General features: G+C 44.8%; 1 protein-coding gene across 1 annotated transcript in view; it reads left to right on the top strand.

Moving 5' to 3' along the window:
* Positions 1–21,847, top strand: part of LOC116516811 (piwi-like protein 1) — a 28,296-nt gene extending 6,449 nt beyond the window's left edge. Inside the window, exons 7-21 of the mRNA XM_032229437.1 lie at positions 7,796–7,876; positions 8,703–8,900; positions 9,812–9,923; positions 10,504–10,630; positions 11,073–11,190; positions 11,352–11,466; positions 12,069–12,256; positions 13,409–13,481; positions 14,854–15,054; positions 15,512–15,615; positions 16,614–16,684; positions 16,872–17,025; positions 18,741–18,866; positions 19,875–20,022; positions 21,731–21,847. Coding sequence (XP_032085328.1) covers positions 7,796–7,876; positions 8,703–8,900; positions 9,812–9,923; positions 10,504–10,630; positions 11,073–11,190; positions 11,352–11,466; positions 12,069–12,256; positions 13,409–13,481; positions 14,854–15,054; positions 15,512–15,615; positions 16,614–16,684; positions 16,872–17,025; positions 18,741–18,866; positions 19,875–20,022; positions 21,731–21,847 — 1,933 coding nt within the window. The remainder of the gene's footprint in view (positions 1–7,795; positions 7,877–8,702; positions 8,901–9,811; positions 9,924–10,503; positions 10,631–11,072; positions 11,191–11,351; positions 11,467–12,068; positions 12,257–13,408; positions 13,482–14,853; positions 15,055–15,511; positions 15,616–16,613; positions 16,685–16,871; positions 17,026–18,740; positions 18,867–19,874; positions 20,023–21,730) is intronic.
* Positions 21,848–22,228: the final 381 nt, after the last annotated feature.

The raw sequence follows: 22,228 nt of genomic DNA, 5'->3' as shown, positions 1-22,228 counted from the left end.
GGTGTCTCCCACCCCCACTTCTCGCAACCGCCGCAGAAGGATACCATGGTCAATGGTATCGAAGGCCGCTGAGAGGTCAAGGAGCACTAGGACAGAGGCATGGCCCCCGTGTCTGGCTCTCCAGAGATCATCGGTCAGTGCGACCAAAGCAGTTTCCATGCTGTAGCCAGGCCTGAAACCAGATTGAAAGGAGTCTAGATAATAGGTTTCCTCCAAGGACTGCCGGAGCTGAGAGGCCACCACTTTCTGTTGAAAACTGTTTTATTTCATTTTCATTTTCATTTATACAATCACTTATATACTGTGCATTTAAAAAAAAGCACTAAACACAACTCATCTTCCACCATGGAAAACCAACATAGCACTTCTATCCTCCATACACCCTTTCTTCTCCCCCTCCAACTTTCATTTCTCCCCTCCAACATTCCCCTCTTCTACTTCCCTTCCCCCTCAGACATTCCTTTCTCCCCTTCCCTCCATCTCATCCTCCTTACATTCCCCTCTCACTCCCTCTTTACTTCTCCCTCTTCTTTCCCTCTACTCCTCACTTTGGTGTATTTCTACCATTCATTAATCTATTCAATTTATATTTTACACTAAAATTAAAAAAAAAATGAAAAAAAAAAGGAAAATAAAAGGAAAAGAGAAAAAAAGAAAAAAGAGCAACAGTATACAAGTGTGTTCTTATTGTTCTGAAAATTGAAACTATATTTCCACCCCCCCTCCCCCCGTAAACCCCCCTCCCTAATCCCCTTCCGACTTCCCAGGTCCCATACCCAGCATAACTCTCTATCAAGCACAGTCTGGAGTATATTAAAACCAAATAGATTAGAAATTAAAAAATAAAAGATAAAGGAAAAAAAAAGGAATAAAAAAAACACACGGAAAAAAAAAGAAAAACGGGAAAAATCAATAAACTCTCTACATTGGGCTCAGCTTCCCATCATTATTAAAACTTAAACAATGTACATCATTCCTAATTTCAGTTAATTTATTACTTGCAGGATTTCAAACTATGTTGAAACCAAGTAAGTTAATCAAATGAAATTCTCTAGCTAGGGGCCTTGTCTCTTTATCTAAATATCTAAACCTTTAATTTATCCCTTTTACCTCCTTCTCTATAAAGCAATTTAAACATTCAAATGCTTCTCTTGGTTTCCTTTTCCAACTCCTCTCATCCTGCCTCTACCCATGTCCATATGTATGTTTTATTTTCATCCGTTCTCCTCTCATATTTGCTCCGCCTTCCTGCGGACTCTTTGGGTATATCCTTCCAGACATTATATTCAAATAACAGTTTATACAAAAATCAGCTTACTTTCTGGCTCAAAATAAGCTCTAATTGAACCTTCACTACCCTCCCATCTACCCCACACTTCCCAACTCCATTCATCCTAAACCACAATCCAAAAACATCACGATCTCCGCCCTCCTCACCCTAGAAAATAAATCATAAACAATTTAAATAAAAATTCAAAGTTATCCATCAAGTCTTTTTTAAGTCCCATACAATATATTTTCCGAGGAATTCAACATCACTTCTTTCAGCCTTAATGTCTCTTCATCAGTATGCAGCTATACCATTTTATACAAGACAGAAATCACAAAGTATTATTCAAGTTAAAAATTAAGCGGATGTTTTGGAAGCATAACTAAATCCTTGTTCTCTGCTCTTCTGCCCTTCCGGAGGGGGAAAGCGATACCTCCCGCCTTGTAGCTGTGTGTTTTGTTGTTTCTCTTCTACTTCTCCTTGTCTTTCTCCAAGTCCGGGTGATTCAGGAAGTCCCGCCTTCAGGATCTTGTAATAAAAATCTCGGGCTTCCCAAACAGTTGAGGCGATGTTTTTGGTCATCAAATGTAACTGTAATACCAAATGGCACCTCCCATCTATACTGTATTTGAGAATTTCTGAGTTCTTTAGTTAGAAAAGCATAGTCTCTCCTGGTTCTTAACATTTGAGGTGGTATTTCTTTGAAAACAATCAAGTCCTGTCCATCAATTCGCAGCCTGTTATTATAAAACTCTTGTATTATCGCATTTCTGGATTCTCTTGTAGCAAAATATATAATTATATCTCTCGGAAGCTGTCTCTGTTTTGCTACGCACGAATTATGGCGGTAAATTTTTTGGATCTGCCAATCAAAGTTAAGTCCCGGACTTCCCACCGAACGACTAAAAGCTTCAAAAAAGGTCTGTTTCAAATTCTCCTGTTCGTTTTCACGCAATCCCCTAACTCTTATTGCAAACGCAGTCTTCTTATAATTTGTCATAACAAGTTGTTTTTGTGCGTTTTCAACTTCCTGTTGTAACATTTCAATTTTAGATGTCAGGTTAGAATTAGCTTCTTCCAAAATCTCAAGTTTATCCTCCATTCCAGCAATATAATCTGTCATTACGGTTATAACCCCGATCATATCCTCCTTTGTTTGAGCAATCTTGGCATCAAGTTTGTCACATAAGTCCGAAATAAGTTGCTTCATTTCCTCCCTAAATTCTTTAAGGGTTTCAAAAAGAAATTCTTTCGTTAACAAATCTCCAGTAGAGGGCGTAGAAGGCATGAGCTGCGGCTTTATAGCAATTGCTTGGGATGTATTGTTAAAAAAACGTTTAGATTGCTTTGACTTCGGAGCCATTATAAAAAGGAAACAAACAAATTCTCTGCTCACCTTGATTTAGGATAAGATACTTTCAGTAAACTTTTAGCAGTTCGTAAAAAGAAGTCTTCAAGAAAACAAGGCTGGTTAAATATATCATATATCAAATGCGGAAGCTTAAAATCGCCATTTTGAAAAGCAGTTAGACAAAGGAGTTTTTTATAAAATTGAAGCTGGCATTTTGAATAATAATAAAAAAAAGGGTTCTCAGGAATGGTCGCTGCTCGGATTGATTTTAAATAGCTTAGTTTTGTCCTGAGGGGGGGGGCAACCTGCCTTGAGCTGAAAAAAAACAGCTGAGAAGATCTGGCTGGAGTAAAAAAAAAAACCTCAGCTATTGTTGAACCTCTTCTCCGTTCACAGCGAAAAACAAAAAGCTGTGAACTACAAAGAGGGTTCTAACGACTGAGTTCCTCCCTGCTCCTTTCTTGCCTGAAAGGAGAGATATCTATAGATCTTTTAGATATACAGACCAGAACTCTGAGGGCAGCTCCGTTGAGCCACCGGCGACGGCAGGCCACTCCCCCGGAAGCCCAGGCCACCACTTTCTCAACAACCTTCCCAACAAAGGAGAGGTTGGAGACTGGACGGTAGTTATTTAAAACGGCTGGATCCAAGGACGGCTTCTTCAGTAAGGGTCTCACCACCGCCACCTTTAGAGGGGGGGAAAGGACCCCTCTCGAAGAGAGGCGGTCACTATCGCCTGGATCCAGCCCCGTGTCACCTCCCTGCTGTTTGCGACCAGCCAAGAGGGACACGGGTCCAGTACACATGTGGAGGCACTCACTGCTCCAATGGCCTTGTCCACTTCCTCAGGAGTAACAGACTGAAAATCAATCCAAAGATGCCGTTCAAGACCGGTACCTCGGCTGGCTCTGCGCAATTGGAGTCCAGGTTTGCCCGAAGCCGAGCAACTTTATTTGCAAGAAATTGGACAAACTCCTCAGCCCTACCTTGTAAAGGATTGCCCGCATCCCTCCCCTTAAGGAGGGAGCGGGTTATACTGAACAAGGCGGCTGGGCGCGACTCAGCGGGTGCAATCAGAGCAGCAATGTATGTATTTTTTTGAAGTCCGAATTGCCAGAAGGTAGGCTCTGATGCAAGATTTTAACAGTGCTCGTCTGACTCGGACTTACTGGATCTCCAGAGGCGCTCTAGGCGTCTCTTTTGGCGCTTCATCTCCCGGAGTTCCTCAGTAAACCAAGGAGCCCTCCTGGATCCACTGCCTCGGAGAGGCCGTAAAGGCGCAATCCGGTTAAGAGCCTCTGCCGCCGCCGAGTTCCAAGCAGCGACTAAGGCCCCAACCGGACTGTGGACGAGAGTATCAGGTATAACACCAAGTGCCGTCTGAAAGCCCAAAGGGTCCATAAGACGCCTGGGGTGGAACCACCTAATCGGTTCCTCCTCCCTACAGTGGGGGATTGGCCTCCGAAAGTCAAGCCTCAGTAGGCAGTGGTCCGACCATGACAGGGGCAAGGTCTCAATACCCCTCAAACCAAGATCACAACTCCACTGCTCCGAGAGAAATACGAGGTCAAGCGTGTGACCCGCTGAGTGGGTCGGATCCCGAATTACTTGGGTCAAGCCCATGGCTGTCATGGAGGCCATGAACTCCTGCGCTCCATCAGAGTGCTCGCCGAGCGAAGGCAGGTTAAAATCCCCCAGCACCATAAGCCTGGGGAACTCAACCGCCAGCTCGGCTACTGACTCGAGGAGCGAGGGGAGAGCTGCTGCAACGCTGTTGGGAGGCAGGTACGTTAACAGCAAGCCCACTTGACCCCTAGGGTCCAACTTCACCAGCAAGGACTCACACCCGACAAGCTCCGGAGCAGGGGTCCTACGAGGAACTAGAGACCTTCAGATAACAATGGCCACTCCCCCACCCCTTACCTGGGGTCGTGGCTGATGAAGCACCTGAAAACCCTCTGGGCACATCTCGGTGAGGGGGACTCCTCCCTCCGGGCCCAGCCAGGTTTCAGTAATACATGCCAGATCTGCCCGCTTGTCTAAAATTAAGTCCCGGACGATGGGAGCCTTGTGAACCACAGACCTGGCATTTAGCAACAGCAGCCTGAGACCAGGGCCCTGACTACTCGCGCCATCTGGCCTTGGAGTGGGACTAATAGGGCCGGAAGGAGGGATCTCTAACATAGCGAACCCTCCTTCCCCGGTAATGGCTAGCCCTAAAGTCCCCGCCATATCTGCCCCTCCCGGTTAGGACCGTAATGCTCCGGCCCACTCCCGTGTCCATGGGGCCCCCATCCTCCCCCAAAGCCGCCAAAGTTCCCGGTGAAGTCACTTCACTGTGAGTGAAGATAACTGTGAGATTAGATTGAGATAATGGAAAGCCATGCTAATACCAGCAACGCTGGGGCTGGGTCCTCTCCCCTAGTACAGCCAGATGCTGCTGGGGTTGGCACTAAGGCAGGAAGGGCTACTACTACTAGGAACGCCAGTAGTAGGCCCCGTGTAGGGTCCTCATCCACGGCTGTGGACAGGGCTTTTAAGCAGAAGCAAAAGGCCCACCACCCACCCCGGGCTTCTCCATTTGTGCCTGCTAGCAGGTCATCACCAGCCCTATCGGTAGGGAGGCCCTCACCCCCTTTCTTACCTGGGCCTGCTTCTAACATAGCAGAGGCCCAGGGTTGGTTTCCAGATTTGTTTGGACTGCGGAACAGCATAAATTGGTTAGAGCTACGCGCAGTTCATCTAGCCCTAATTGAATTTCGAGACTTGGTGAGGGCTCAACACGTATTAGTCCTCACACACAATGTAGCCACCAAAGCCCATGTAAATCGGCAGGGGGGGCATTCGATCGAGGGCACTAATGCTGGAAGCAGAGAGACGCCATCTGTGGGCAGAGGCTCACACGCTATCGATCCATGCGGAGCACATTTTGGGCTCCACGAACATTCGATCGGACTGGCTGAGCAGGGCCACACTGGACAACGCAGAATGGCACCTGCACCTGGCACTGTTTCAGGACCTATCTCACCGGTTCGGCCACCCCGTGGTGGACTTAGTTGCTCAGTCCAACAACACTCACCTACCGAGATTCTTTGCCAGGTTCCAGGAACCAGGGCCAGAAGCCATCGCTGCCCTTCACTGCCCTTGGCCACCAGGCCTCTACGCCTACCCGCCCATACCGATCATTCCGTAGGTGATTCAGAAACTACTGGCGGAGAGAGCGGAGGTCCTTCTGATCGCACCAATGTGGCCAATGTGCCCCTGGTATGCAGACCTCGTCAATCTGTCTGTATCTCGACCGTGACGGATACCGGATGACGGGGGCTCTCATCCATCCGAACCCCCAGTGGATGCAACTTGCCATGTGGGACTTGAAAGGGATATCCTAGTCCATCAACATTTTTCAGACAAAGTCATAAGGACGATTCAAGCAGCTAGACGCCCATCAGCCATGCATGATGCCACTTGGCTCGCCTTCTGCAGGTGGTGCACCAGTTCCAACATAGAGCCCACCTCGGCTTCAGTACCTCAGGTACTTAAATTTCTGCAGATGGGCATGGACAAGGGTCTCACACCCAGCACTCAAACGCCAAATCTCTGCCCTGGCAACAGTGCTCAATGATGGTCAAGGTTGCTCCCTAACTCTCCACCCACGGGTGCGAACCTTCCTCCAGGGGGCAACCAACCTCAAGCCACTCGTAGTCCATCGCTATCCCACCTGGGATTTGACTCCAGGCTCTCCCTAAAACACTGTTTGAGCCCATTCGTACCATAAGCCTTAGACCCTTAAGACAGTTTTTCTTGTAGCTATTACATCTGCTAGGAGGGTGTCGGAGCTGGCCGTGTTGTCGGTACCCCAGGATCTGTATATTTCATCCGGACAGAGTTGTCCTCCGACTGGATCCAGCATTCGTCCCCAAGATCAACACTTGGTTCCATCGGACGCAGGAACCTATCCTTCCTGACTTCTGTCCATACCCTCCGCATCCGGAGGAAAGACAATAGCATCATCTGGAAGTTCGCAGGACTCTCTGTCGTTATGTAAAACGGACAGCTTCCTTCAGGAAATCGGAAGCTTTATTTGTGTCCTTTCAGCCAGCGTCTATGGGCCAGAAAGCGTCTTCCAACACAATCGGTCGCTGGCTGAAGGCGTGCATCTCTCTGGCCTATGAGAGTCAATCTAGACCAGTTCCCAAACGCATTACTCCACATTCCATCCAGAGTGCGGCCACATCGGCGGCTTAGGCGATGCAAGCCTCTATTGAGGACATTTGCAGGGTGGCGACCTGGTCATCCCCGTTGCCCTTTGTCAAACATTATAAACTGGACGTATTTGCCTCTGCCGAGGCATCATTTGGGCAGCGGGTTTTAAAAAGGGTTCTTCCAACCTCCAGGACCCTGGACCAGCCTAGCTCCCGCCCTTAGTCTTCATTGCTTTAGCATGTCCCATGCTTGGATTCTCCAAGCAGGGCACAGGAGAACGACCGTTGACTTACCTGAACGGTCCTTCTATGTGCGCTGCAGGAGAATCCAACCCCACCCTTGGCACTGGCTGGTCCAGGGGCTCTCGGGACACACTTAGACTTCATTCCACGACTTCATTGATCTTTACATCCAGGTCCTCTATCATATTTCCATCTTTTGGATCGGCTGAGCCTTCGTACAAAACTGAACTCTTCCAGTCAGAGGAGGCGTGGTCAACAATTTCATAACTCAGTCTCTAGGCTAATGGACAAAGTTAATCCATGTTTGGATTCTCCCGCAGTGCACATAGAAGAACTGTTCAGGTAAGTCAACGGTCGTTTTATGAGGGGGAGGGAAGAGCTCAATTGGTCCAGACAAGCTTTTCTACTTTTGACCCATTTTCTCTACTGCTGCTCTCGTTCAGCATCCTGATTAATTGGAGGGTCTTTGTGATGGGCATGGAGTTTGTTGATCAATCACCTGGAACAGGTCGCTTAGCTGAAATGGTATGATTTCTCTCCCAGGCAGGTGAATTATTGTGTCTCATTGTTCAAGAAGTCAGAAATTGTAATTACAACGATTTCTTAAGAAAAGCCTTGTGGGAGAAGAGAAGAAAATAAAACCATCATCCAGTGCCCAAAATCAAACTTTTCCCCCCTTGCTAAGGTCCCTGTGGATAACCTTACTTTTCCATTTCTGCTCTTTTTCAGATTGTTGAAAATAATGAATTTACAGCAGATTGGGCGAAATTACTACAACCCAAGTGACCCAATCAACATTCCTAAGCACAGGTAACAAAACTGGAAATGTCTTTATGACCACAACTGGGATCAAAATCAATCCAGTGTTTCTTTTGAATGTTGAATGTTGAATGTTTATTTTATTTATATGCCGCCCTTTTCCCCCGAAGGGGACACAGGGCGGCTCACAACTCAACCAAGGGAGGGGGATACAGACAAAAATTAAAACAACACGTAACAATACATAATTTAAAACACACAACAGTCATACCATTCGAAAAGGGGGTAGAAGCTTTTTAGCCCCAGGCCTGTCGGAATAGCCAGGTTTTAAGGGCTTTGCGGAAGGTCTGGAGGGTGGTGAGGGTTCGAATCTCCACGGGGAGTTCGTTCCAGAGGGTCGGAGCGGCCACAGAGAAGGCTCTCCTCCGGGTAGTCGCCAGTCGACACTGGCCGGCGGATGGAATTCAGAGGAGGCCTAATCTGTGGGATCTAATCGGTCTAGAGGAGGTAAGCTTTTAGCTAGAGGAAGCTTTTGAAAGCTTCTAGATACATTCTGCCTCTCCTAGCAAAGATTAGCATTTAGTTCTGCCTTAGATGTTTATGCTGGTGTCTGCAGCATTTTCATATTTAAAGGTCTGGGATTGCAAACCCGAGAAGATGATTTTGCTTAGTGTGACTTGAAATAATCAATTTTAAGGGGATCAGCCTGATCCGTCGACCTGGGTTTAAAACCGTCCACATAAAACGGGTTTCTGTATTGGAGTTGCAGGTGGTTGCCTTTGCAGAACTTGTTTGCGATATGAAACTCGGTTTAAAAGAGCAGGCGGATGTCGAGAGTGAACTTATTGTGAATTTATTTATTTATTTGTCTTGATAGGCTGATGATTTGGCCTGGCTTCACCACTTCCATTCTGCAGTATGAGACCAGCATCATGCTTTGCACAGATGTGAGTCACAAAGTTCTCCGAAGCGAGACCGTCCTGGATTTTATGTACACCTTGTACGATCAAGTCGGAGAACAGCGGTTTCGAGAACTTTGCACAAAGGAACTCATCGGTGTGATTGTCCTTACCCGGTAAATTCAACTCATTTTGATTTTAATGGTGGAGTTCAAAATCTTTTGCTTTCCCAGTTAGTCCCTGATTTACGATCACAATTGGGGGTTGGGGTTGGGGAATCAACAGTTCCACTGCTATGTAAGGTGATCATTAGGTTTCAGGCAGCCACTGCAGTTGTTAAGCGAATCACACGGTCTTTAAGAAAGCCCAGCTTCCCCCGTTGACTGTTGTAGCCGGCCAGGAGAGCTAGCAGCAGATTCGGACAGTGAGGAGGTTGGGGAGGAAGATGGGCCAGTCCTGGAGTCTGGGGAAGGCTCTGATGGGCTCTGTGTCAGAGGCAGAGAGGGGGCCAGGGCAGTCCAACAGTTATCAGCTGCCTTAAGAGTCAAACATCAGTGAGGCAGAGGAACAGCTGGAGCCTGTTCCCAGTGTGCACATGCAGAGTTGACAGACGAAGGGAACAGCTAAAGAACAGGAGTCGACTTGGGAGAAAGGCCACAGGTGGACAATGAATGGCCCCTCCCAGAGGAAATAAAATGAGTGAAAGGGCAGTGGAGTTTGCAGGATATCATTAGTTCGCTTCATTGGTTCGTGACTCTCCGAGGCTCCTTGCCAAGTTTTGCAGATATTGGCCTGGCAGCTCTCCAAGCCAGATAAAGTCTGTGACTGTAAATCCTCCCTGGAAAGACTTTGCTAGATGTGAATGAGCAGAATTCACAGTCAATTAATAAAAGGGGTTTTTGTCAGGACCAGGAGTTTGCTTCAGACTCTTGGGAAGCCTCGGTCAGAACAGTTACAAGGCTCCTCACAAGCTGGTTGAGAAGATCACAAATGATGATCCCCCAACCCTGTAAAGCAGAGTTGTCAAGAAATTAAGATTAAGATTTAAGGTGATTTAAATTAATGAAACCTTCCCACCTTTGCCCAGGTATAACAACAAAACGTACCGGGTAGACGATATTGATTGGGAATCAAATCCTAAAAATTCCTTCAAAAAAGCAGACGGAAGCGAGATCAGCTTTGTAGACTACTACAAGATGGTATGGAGTGGCTGAGCTTTTGGGGAGGGGATGAAAAGGACCTTGGTTGGTTCTGGGTTGTTGTCTTCACCCCACCCACCCCCATCCCTAAGTCTGCAAGATCCATAATGTAATGCTAAGGCTAGATTTTGATCAGTAAAAGGCATTGATCAGCACATGGATACTTAAAATTCGAAACCGCCTGCGGGGCATTTGATACGTTCAATGGGTCTGCAAGCCTCTTTGTTCGATTACCCGTTGCCTGTACAATTCTTGAAATTTCATTGCAAGGATAAGCCTCCAGCCACGAAATAGTCCTTTTAAAACTAGTTGCTCTTCCCTTCTCCCCCCAAAATAATAATAATAATTTTCAAATGTGACCCAATGGCAAAGGGATCCTAGAAAGGGAAAGAAGGACCCTGATCAATTGGTTATGGGCGAAACGCAGAGTCGACTTTCCCAAAGCAGTTTTTCTTTCCAATTAACAAAAATTGCTTTCCCGTCTCACGAAGCTGCTTCTGTCCTATGTAGTTTTTAAGACTTTCTTCTTTCCTTATTCTGCGTGTCGGGACTCTAACAATGTGTCTGCTTTTTAAAACAGCAATACACCCAAGACATCACCGATTTGAGTCAACCTGTTTTGATTAGCCAGCCAAAGAGGACGAGAGGCCCTTCCGGTGCCTTGGCAGGACCAGTGATACTCATCCCTGAACTCTGCTATCTCACAGGTCTGATCATTCAAAAATAGCCTTTCTTCTCCCAAGAGTGGGCGTTTAATCAATGGAATGGCACCACCAGTTGTGGTGCTTCATTGCTGGGGGTTGGGGTGTTCAGGAAAAGATTGAACAAGGTCCGGGATGGTATAAAGTGGGCAGGGGGTTGGACTAGAGGACCTCTAGGGCCCCTTCCAGCCCTGTAATTCTATGGCTCACGTTCCGATTTGGAAAGGAGGCAGTTTCTTTTTACCTATGAGAATTACCTAGCGAAAATGATCCTTATAATCTCTGGCTACTGGTGCCTCAACAATTATAAGAAGGGAGGAGTTTTAACTTTTAGATTAATTCGTTTTGGGGGATAATAAGTGAGTTGGGTCCAAGTGCTGGTCTTTACTGATTTTATTGTATGGTCTCTCCCCCCCCCCCCCGGCGTTGTCCTTTTTCCTCTTTGTAGGCCTGACTAATAAGATGCGAAGCGATTTTAACGTAATGAAAGATCTGTCTGTTCACACAAGGCTTGCGCCAGAACAAAGAATGCGTGAAGTTGGACGGCTTATCAATTACATAAATAAGTAGGTTGCTGGAATCTCCCCACCCTTCCTATCACCATCACCCCCTCAAAAAAAAAGTGGGCAACTTTTAAGATTTGTGGACTTCAATTCTGAGAGTTGAATTCCACAGGCTGCCCACATTGGACACCCCTGTTCTACCAGCTCTGTTTTTATTTTTGCAGAGATGACAATGTTCAGAAAGAGCTACGTGATTGGGGGCTAAGCTTTGAATCTAAGCTGCTTTCCTTTTCGGGGCGAGTGGTCCAATCCGAAAAAATTCGCCAGGGAGGGAAGGCGGTAAGCAACTTTTCCTTCTTCAAGTGGGTCAAAATCACCCCCATCCCAAGGGAGAGGAAGAGAAGGAGAGAGGGTAGGTAGGGGAAGAGGAAGCGTAGGAGTAGGGGAAGGTAAGGGAAGAAGGAAGGGGAAGGAAGAAAGAGGTAAGGAGAGGATGGTGGAAGGAAGAGAAGGAGAGAGGGTAGGAAGAGGAAGAGTAGGAGTAGGAGAAAAGTAAGGGAAGAAGGAAGGGAAAAGAGAGGAGGAAGGAGGAAAGTAGAGGAGGGAGGGAGGGAGAAAAGAAAGGGAAAATAAGGTGGTGTTACAACAGGAGGAAGGGATGGTAAACAAAGCAACCCAAACCGTATATATATATTATAACCTATAAAATGGAATAATAAATGTATAAGAATGATAAATGTATAGAAGAAAAATAATTATATGAATGTATACTTAAAATGGTATGTAAGAGAATAAAAAAATAAAAATTTTCTGGGGGAAAAAATCACCTCCATCCCCGAGAAAAAAATATGGGCAGGTTAAATTTGACATTAAAGAAAAAGAAGAGAAGAGAGAGACTTGTCCGATTCGTCAGGTGCTGAACTCCGAATGCTTCCTTTCAGTTTGACTACAACCCGCACCTTGCAGACTGGTCCAGGGAAACGAGGGGTGCTCCCCTCACCAGTGTAAAACCCCTGGACAACTGGCTGCTAATCTACACCCGCCGGAATTATGACGCGGCTAATATTCTGGTCCAAAATCTTTTCAAAGTCACACCCGCAATGGGCATAAGAATGAACAAGGCCATCATGTAAGTACCCTCAAGTCGCGGGTTCTTTGCCAGAAGCAGAGGTGGCGGAGCTTCTGAATTTAAAGTTGCCAATTTAAACCACGACTCAGTTTCCTCTCTGGGAATTCCCAGCTGAAGCCACCGTATTTTTCGGACTATAAGACGCACCAAGGTTCCAAAGAGGTAAGTAAGAAAAATAAGTTTTTGTCCTCCCCGGTCCCCCGTTTCACCAAAACGGGGGCATTTTTCCCTTCCTCCAGTCCTGCTGAAGCCTGCAGAGTGTTTCTGAGGGGTGGGGGAAGGCAAAAACATCCCCGTTTTTTGCCCAATTTTCACAAAAATGGGATGAGTGGGTGGGGCTTCGGGAGGCCAAAAATGGCTGTATTCGGTGTATTAGATGCACCAACATTTCCAAGCTCTTTTGGGGTGGGGGGGTTGCATCTTATACTCCAAAAAATATGGTAGTTCTCGAAAAGGAATGCAGTGTTTTGAAGGTGAGGTTTGTAACATTGTCTAGAACAGCCAGGTAAGCAGATAACAAAGTGAAAGAGAGAGAGAGAAAGAAAGAGAAAAAGGTAGGTGGATGGATGGATGGCATAGGCACACACACACATAAACACACACAAACGGTCCTCAACCTACAACCATTCCTTTAATGACCATTTGAAGTTACAGTTGTATTCAAAGAACATCTTCCAACCAGTCTTTGCACTTATAACTGTTGCAGCATCCCCGCAATCACGGTCTAAATTCAGATGCTTGGCAGCTGGCAAGTACTTATGGCTGCAGTGTCCCAGGGTCACCTGAGCACCATTTGAAAGCTTTGCAACCAAGGGAGGGGGGGAGCTGGATTCATTTAGTGACCACAGCAATGGTCATTAAACCACGACAACGTTGTAAAACGGGGCATGTCTCCTCACTTAAATGACCCCATCACTGAATGACAAGATGTTCCAGTCCCAGTTGAGGTCAGAAGTTGAGGATTTACCTGTCTGCATCAGTTGGCACCAAGGACAGTATTTCTACCAGTGTTTCTCAACCTGGACAACCTTTAAGGTTTGTGGACTTCAGCTCCCAGAATTCCCCTGCCAGCCCTCACCTCTTCAAGTTATCCAGGTTGAGAAATATCCATTTGTACAGTTAGTGGTAAAAGGAGATTGTCTTTCTTCGTAGGGTTGAAGTCGACGACAGAACAGAGGCTTACCTGAGAACCTTGAAGCAGAAGATCACCTCCGATACTCAGATGGTATGGCCAATGTGATCCCATGGACCGGAATGGCACCATGGTTTGTCTGATCCCTGATTAAATACAGGATGCAGGGAACCACGACTTTGCTCTGGCTTAAACCTTCGGGGCAAGTAGTTAACAACCCTCTGGAGCTTTGTCTCTAGGAATAAACAGGGAAGCAACCCTACCAGATCCCATTTTTCTGATCGGTTGATATCTCACAATCAGAATTAAATACGATCTGTAAGTTTCAAAGAGGGCACATGTGAAGGTGATTGGGAAATGGAGTAGGGGGCAAGTCCTCTAGAAGGATTATAAAAAGGAAACCCACAGAAACCAGGACTTCGTTCTTTACTTAAATGCTAATGGGCTAACGTTCTCTAACTGGACCATCTCCATGGCCTTTGGGTGTCCTTGGAAGTATGGAAATATAGGACTGCACAGGTCATTGAGAGCACCCCAGATTTACTTGGCTTTAACATCCCTGTGTATAAAGCAAAAGGCCATGCTGGCTTCTCCAGGGTAGATCTGCTAATGTAGCCTAGGATGCGATTCCCAATGTGCTATACCAGCAGTCACCAACTGGTGGTCCGTGGACCACTGCTGGTCTGTGAGAAAATTTCGGTGGTCCACAGAAAAATTATTTCCATTTTTTATATTGCACTAAATCAGGAGTCATCAAACTACGGCCCTTGGGATGGATACATGCAATGAACGCTTGTGTTGCTGCAGAGAATCTCTCCCTTTGAGGTCTTTTTGTGCAGGTCGGAGGGGGGCAGAAATTCCGACTTGGGGTCTGTTTCAGCCTCCTGGTGGGGGGCTTTGGGCAAAGGTGGAGGGAAACATTGCTGGTGGTAAAGAGTCGGAGGACCTTGTTCCAGTGGGATTGCATCATGGCCTGGAACTGGCTGACTATCTCAACCCGCTGAGCCTCCAGGTGGTGGCACCTGGCCTTGCACTCGCACAGGTCTTCCCTCTGCTTGGAAAGCCTATGTTCCTAGTCCTCAGTGAGGTACTTCTGCTGAGCCTCCTTCTCGGTCAGATCCAATTTGAACTGAGCTGTTGTGCTAACTCTTTCTCGTGGTGGCTGCTTAGCTCCAGCAACTGCTTCCTGTTGGAGCCCTAAGGAGCCCGGGCAGGGAGGGGAGAGGCCAGTGAGAGGTGCCCCTCGACGTGAGTGACATGAAGTTGGCCACACCCAGTCACATGACCACTTAGCCATGTTCACCCAGCCGATCATTAGGCAGATGATATTAGTGGTCTGCAGGATTTAAAATTATGAATTTAGTGGTCCCTGAGGTCCAAAAGGTTGGGGACCCCTGAGCTACAGAACAACCTCTTGAGGTTCTAAAACCTGGGTGGATGCCCTGACTGTCTGTCCTTCTTCAAGGTGGTCTGCCTCCTGTCCAGTAACCGTAAAGACAAATATGATGCAATCAAGAGATACTTGTGTACTGATTGTCCCACACCCAGCCAGTGTGTCCTGGCCCGCACCTTGAGCAAGCCCCAAACTGTCATGGCGATAGCCACCAAAATCGCCTTACAGATGAACTGTAAAATGGGGGGAGAACTCTGGAGCGTTGAAATCCCAGTAAGTAGCTTTCTTTTTTTCTTTCTGACCTTCCAGGAGTGTTTAGCTTAGCAGCCCTGTAAAAAACCCACATGAGAGTTAAAACATAGCTTAGTTTGTTTGGGAGAAGTCTTGTGTTTTGCCCCAGTTCATTGACAATCTCTGCTTAATTTATGGATCAATTAATGCCCCGCCTTTATTTTTGCAAGTAACTCAAGATGGTGAATAGACTGTCCCAACTTCTATTTTCCCCACCACAACAATGCTGTGAGGTGGGTGGGGCTGAGAGGGGTGGTGGTGGCCCAAAGTCACCCAGCTGGCTTTCGTAACTGCGGTGGGACTGGAACTCCCAGACTCCTGGTGATCAGCCCAAAGTCACCCAGCTGGCATTCATGCCCAAGGCAGGACTTTCTAACCTGGTGCCTTAACCACTAGGCCAAACCGGCTCTCTAACGACAATAATTCTCCAATATTCCAGATGAAACAACTCATGATTGTGGGAATTGACTGTTACCATGACATTTCAGCTGGACGGCGATCAGTGGCGGCATTTGTTGCGAGTTTGAATCATGGAATGACCCGGTAGGATTGTTAAGACATTTTCAAGATCTACAAATCTTTTAGGAAAACATAGACGTGTTTCACACAAGTGGCTCTGTTGCCATTCAGGGATTGTTTTGCTGTTTCAGGCAGTCTTCCAAGTTACCACTTATCATTTAACGGCCATTCGGAGTTAAAACGGCCTCAGACAGGGCGCTTGGCAACCTACAAAGCCCTTCCGGCTATTGCAAACTGTCCTCCTTCCTGCCCTACTATCACATGGCCCTATTTTGGGCACTGGTTCACATTTATGACCGGTTGCAGCATCCTGTGGTCACATGACTGTGATTCACGGCAGTTTTGGCTGATTTCAGGGGAACAACAGGAGGGTCTGTGACAATTCGCTGTGGGACAATATCAGGAAAATGGTGGAATAGAGTAGAATCATTAAAGAATGCAAAAGAAGGGACAGAATGAAACATGAATGACAAATTTAAAACTTTTTTTTTTAATTTTAAATAATTAAATTGAATTGTTAAATTGTCCCAGGGCGATTTGGCTGCGTGCAAGTTGTCCCATTCCGTGCCAAGGAGACTATGGCGTATTGGACTTATGTCTAGATGATCCTGACTTAACCACATTATTTGCTCAATAACCACTGTAAAGTCAAGTCCAGTCACATAAGTGCTTCACCTTACGGCCGCAATAGCAGTTAGACTTATATACCACTTCATAGGGCTTTCAGCCCTCTCTAAACGGTTTACAGAGTCAGCATATTGCCCTCACAGTCTGGGTCCTCATTTTACCCACCTTGGAAGGATGGAAGGCTGAGTCAACCTTGAGCCGGTGAGATTTGAACCGCCGAACTGCAGCTAACAGTCAACTGAAGTGGCTGCAGTACTGCACTCTAACCATTGCGCCACCTCTGCTCAAAATTCAGGTCCCAATTTTGGTTGCAAGTCAGGGACTTCCTGTGTTGTTATTGGCAGCAGGGCAGGAAGTCTCTGGGGAATCTGAGCCTTTTTGCCTTCTCTTGGCAGATGGTATTCACGCTGTGTGCTTCAGGATCGTGGGCAAGAAATTGTGGATGGACTCAAAGTGTGCCTACAAGGTAAAATAGCTGCGACAAAGTGTCAACGCTTGAGAGTTTTACTAAAAAAAAACCACGACATTTGAAACGTGATAATCTGAAAAGAAAGTAGCTTCTTTGATGACTAGGGCAGGGTTAAGGCTGAGCTCTTCCTTTGGGTAGGAGATCCAGTTTAATTCTTCTAAATTGCTGCCCCATCTTTCCTTAGCGGCACTCAGGACATGGTACTCCTACAATGAACACATGCCTACTCGTATCATTGTGTATCGCGACGGTGTTGGTGACGGTCAGTTAAAAACCTTGGTGAGCTATGAAATCCCACAATTTTTGGAGTGCTTGAAAACAGTTGGGGCTGACTACCGGTAAGTTGGTTGGGAGAAAAAGGGCTTTGGTTGAGTAGGCCGCCATACCCCAAAGGGCAGTTTGCTTCGACCCCGTAAGGCACTTTGTAAACCTGTATGGCAGGTTGAAGCAAAAGGATTTCTAGAATAAAGGCGATTTGGGGGAAGAGCAGGTATATAAGGCAGTGCATCACATCTATCTAACAAAATGAAATTCAAGGGTGAACGAAGGAAGGTTCTACATTTAGGCAAGAAAAAACGAAATGCACAGGTACAGCATAGGTGGTACCTTGCTCAACAGTAGTAACTGTGAGAGGGATCTTGGAGTCCTAGTGGACAACCACTTAAATAGGAGCCAGCTGTGTGCAGCAGCTGTCAAAAAAGCCAACACAGTTCTAGGCTGCATAAACAGGGATAGAATCAAGATCACCTGAAGAGTTAACACCACTTTATAATGCCTTGGTAAGGCCACACTTGGAATACGGCATCCAGTTTTGGTCACCACGATGTAAAACAGCGTGCAGAGAAGAGCAACAAAGATGATTAGGGGGCTGGAGACTATAAAACATATGAAGAGCGGTTGCAGGAACCGGGCATGGCTAGTCTAGTGAAGAGAAGGACCAAGGGAGACATGATAGCAGTCTTCACGGGCTGCCCCAAAGAAGAGGGAGTCAAACTATTCTCCAAGGCACCTGAGGGTAGAACAAGAAACAATGGGTGGAAACTAATCAAGGAGAGAAGCAACTTAAAACTGTGGAGAAATTTCCTGACAGAACAGTTTATCAGTGGAACAGCTTGCCTCCAGAAGTTGTGAATGCCCCAACACTAGAAGTCTTTAAGAAGATGTTGGATAGCCGTTTGTCTGAAGTGGTATAGGGTTTCCTGTCTAGGCAGGGGGTTGGACTAGAAGACCTCAAAGGTCCCTTCCAACTCTGCTATTGTATTATTGTATAGTATCACAGGTTCTGTGAATGAAGCAGCCGTCTCAAGTTTTACCTTTATTCAATTTACTGAGTTGCTCACCTAGAAATGACTTTGGGCAACATTAAGGACAGCCAAACATTAGGGGGACACAGTGGCTAAGACGCTGAGCTTGTTAATCAGAAAGATCGGCAGTTTAGTGGTTCGAATTCCTAGCGCTGTGTAACAAGAGTGAGCTCCCATTACTTGTCCCAGCTTCTGCCATCCTAGCAGTTCGAAAGCACGTAGAAAATGCAAGTAGAAAAATAGGGACCACTTTTGGTGGGAAGGTAACAGTGTTCCGTGGGCCTTTGGCATTTAGTCATACCGGCCACATGATCACGGAGATGTCTTCCGACAGTGCTTCTCTTCAGCTTTAAAACGGAGATAAGCACTGCTTCCTAGAGTCGGAAACAACTACCACGTATGTGCGAGGAGAACCTTTACTTTTAAGGACAGCCAAAGAAGTAGCAATAATAATTTTAAAAAAATACTAAAGAGATCACATTTTAAAAAATAATCTGCATATAAATCCTTGGCTACAAAAGTTGCTGACACCAATTTAGTGTATTTGTGAGTCTGTATATCACTTTTGGCTTGTTTGCAAGGGCAATTTTATACACAGGTTGCCTTTGAACAGGTGCACATTTTAATTTTCTGAGAACAGCAGAGTATGATTGGTTAAAAGGAGGGAAGTCACGTTTAATTTCTCTCTGTCTCTTGAGAAATGTTGAGTACTTTAAGCAAACTAATCCACCCTATGCAATCTTCTGAAGCCCCAAACTCACAGTGATCGTGGTGAAGAAGCGTGTGAACAGCAGATTCTTTGCTGAAATTGAAGGAAAACTACAGAATCCACCACCTGGCACAGTTATTGACTTAGAGGTTACTAGACCAGAATGGTAAGTCAACTATTAGCTCAAGGGGAAAATATACAGGTTCTTAAAAACAGGAAGTTGGGAGATTTTTATTCTTGGGTTTTTTTTCCAATCTCAAAGAGGCTGCCACAAAAAAGAGGGGGTCAAACTCTTCTCCAAAGCACCAGAAGGCAGAACAAGAAACAATGGATGAAAACTTATGAAGGAGAAAAGCAACTTAGAACTAAGGAGAAATTCCCTATCAGTGAGAACAATTAATCAGTGGAACCTCCAGAGGTTGTGATTGCCCATCTGGAGGTTTTTAAGAGGCTGGACAGCCATTTGTCTGAAATGGGTATAGGGTCTCCTGTTTCAGCAGAGGGTTGGACTAGAAGATCACCAAGGTCCCTCCCAACTCTTATTCATTGAGGAAAGAAGGGCTCTAAATTGCCTATTTTCCATTCTTCAAACCTGACTAGGTCTTATTTCAAAACAATTTTGATTCTTTCTCCTCGTACTTATACCAAAGAGCATCAAGATAGGGCAGCCTTGAGTTTCTTTCTCCTTCCTTCCGGGGTTAGGTTGATGTTCTCCAACAGTTGAATATCTTCTTCAAGCCTTCACAGTACTCCTCTACACCAGATTTCAGTGAAAGCTAACCTTTTTGGTGTGAGATAAGAGCAAGCAAAAGGAGAAGAAAGTAGGGTGGGGTTTGGGTTTTTGTTTGTTTGTTTCATAGTTCCTTGTGAGATCCAGGATGCAGAAAGAAACAGGGTCAACTCCTTAGAGAAGTTAAGCCCAGTGATGGTCAAGAAATGTAGCCACCAAGCGACAAATGTTGACACATGTCACCTGAACAATTTAAAATAATAAGAAGTCTTTTATCTTAAAATCTACCCAAGAACTTCCCATTAGCCATTGAAGGGACCTGTTCCAAGCGCAGAGTAGGCTGATCCGAGACCATCACTGGAAGGGATCTGTGACTTCCAAGAAGATGGAAGTTCTCCAAGCTTGAACATATCTCAAGACAGCTTTGATCTGGTTCTCCCCTAGGTACGATTTCTTCATTGTCAGTCAGTCGGTGAAAAGCGGCACAGTTGCACCCACCCATTACAACGTAATCTATGACAGCAGTGCACTAAAGCCTGACTACATGCAGAGGCTGACATATAAGCTGTGTCATATGTACTACAATTGGCCGGTAAGTAGTAACTTGCCCTAAGTAACCTTCTATGATTACTTAGACTGACACCAATTGAGCTGTAGGCTTCTTACTAACCTCAACATTCAAGGGAAGAAACTTCCTATATCTTATTCCAGTTCTATCTCGTTGCCCAAAAGCTGAATATTGAACCTGGATAAGGAATGGGTTTTATCTACCTGAATTAATAGGAATGGGGAGAAAAAGTGAATACAGTAGTGGTTTTAGCCTCAGAAAATTCCCTAAATGTCTTCAAGTTGGACTGAGTCAATAAAATAATACAAAAATGTAACAGGACCCACAAGCATTTGGATATTGTTACGCTGTGCAGCTCAGGAATGTATATACCAACACTTCCCCTATCAAGTTCAAAAGGAGTTTTTGATGATCCCCAACCCATCCGCAGATTTTTTTAAAAATTTTATTACCTGGAGTCTCACATCAGTTTTTCTGGGTTTGAATGTGATGAATCACAGGGATACCTCTTTGGGAAATCTTAAGTTTTCTCCTAATCCCCCACACCGGGGGGGGGGGGGTATTTTATATTTCATATATATATATGTTTTCTGAGGTTTTCGTGGGTGTTAGTATGTAGGTCTCTAGTTGTTCGGGTTTTCTCCCGCGTAGAATTGGAGATGTCTTGGCGACGTTTCGACGAAGTCTCATTCGTCATCTTCAGGCGGCTTCAGACTACTTCAGGTTTGGTGTTTCCAGGAGTAGTCTACTCCTGGAAACACCAAACCTGAAGTAGTCTGAAGCCGCCTGAAGATGACGAATGAGACTTCGTCGAAACGTCGCCAAGACATCTCCAATTCTACACGGGAGAAAACCCGAACAACTAGAGACATATATATATATATATATATATATATATATATATATATATATATATATATATATATATATATATATATATATATATATAAATATATGAATATATATATATATATATATGAATATATGAATATATATATATATATATATATATATATATATATGAATATATGAATGTTTTTTTATTTGTGCTGATAAATAAATAAAGGGAGACTTTATTTATTTATTTATTTATTCCCTTTATTTATTTATTTATTCCCTTTATTTATTTATTTATTCCCTTTATTTATTTATCAGCACAAATAAAAAAACACAAATATAACAAAGGCAACAGTAAAAATATTGGGTTTCTGTCATGATGGACTCTTGTGACGAGCCGAAGGACAGATGATGGAAGCAGTTAGCTTCCTCCCATAATTGGGGCTTACCAGGGGTTGTAAAAATCTAATATATATATATATGTATGTATGTATGTATGTATGTATGTGTGTGTGTGTGTGTGTGTATGTATGTATGTATGTATATATATATATATATATATATATATATATATATATATATATATATATATATATATATATGTGTGTGTGTATATATATATATATATATATCAATTTAGTGTATCTAGATGGTATCTTCTTGCTGGATCTGCTCCTGTCGAATTTCTATTCCATTTTTTTCTGCTTAAAAAGTCCAAGGGGGTGAAATTCCATTCATTCCTAAAGTCATAGGCCTTTTCAACCACTCTTGAAAGTGTATCCTAAAAATTCCTTCCTGATCCAAAGGCTTCAAGGTTGAGTATTTGTTGTGTCCCAGAATATGGCTATTACCTTAACAATGATGCTGATGTGCTGTTTTCTTCCTTTCTCTGCAGGGAGTCATTCGGGTACCTGCTCCGTGCCAGTATGCCCATAAACTGGCTTTCCTCGTAGGGCAAAGTATCCACAGAGAGCCAAATTTAACCCTTTCGGAAAAACTTTATTATCTGTGAGACTAACAAGAGGAGACGGTATAATGTAATGGAAAGAGAATTTAGACCAGAGAGAGTTATTTTGTTAGAACCCCCCCTCCCCAAACAAAGTGCCTTAAAACTCAATTGAGTAGAGATTTGGTACTGTTGTATTACACACATCAATGATAGCTATGCCAAGGTTATTATTATCATTATTATTATTTTATTTTATTAATTTGAGCATGTAAGTTAAGTTTTTCATCCAGATCAATTTTTACTGGAGCATGTTACAGTTTTGTTGCCAAAATAGTGGTTTCATCAGCAGAGACTGAGTGTTAAGAATAAAGTTAATGTCAGTAAAACTTGTGTGTTGGAATCTGTTTTTCAAAGTGTAGTACCATGTAAGGTGTTTAAAAATCC

Source organism: Thamnophis elegans, chromosome 13 (assembly GCF_009769535.1).
Source record: "Thamnophis elegans isolate rThaEle1 chromosome 13, rThaEle1.pri, whole genome shotgun sequence".
Taxonomy (NCBI): domain Eukaryota; kingdom Metazoa; phylum Chordata; class Lepidosauria; order Squamata; family Colubridae; genus Thamnophis; species Thamnophis elegans.
Note: the sequence above shows the minus strand (reverse complement) of the source record. Positions and strands in the feature narration are given on the sequence as shown.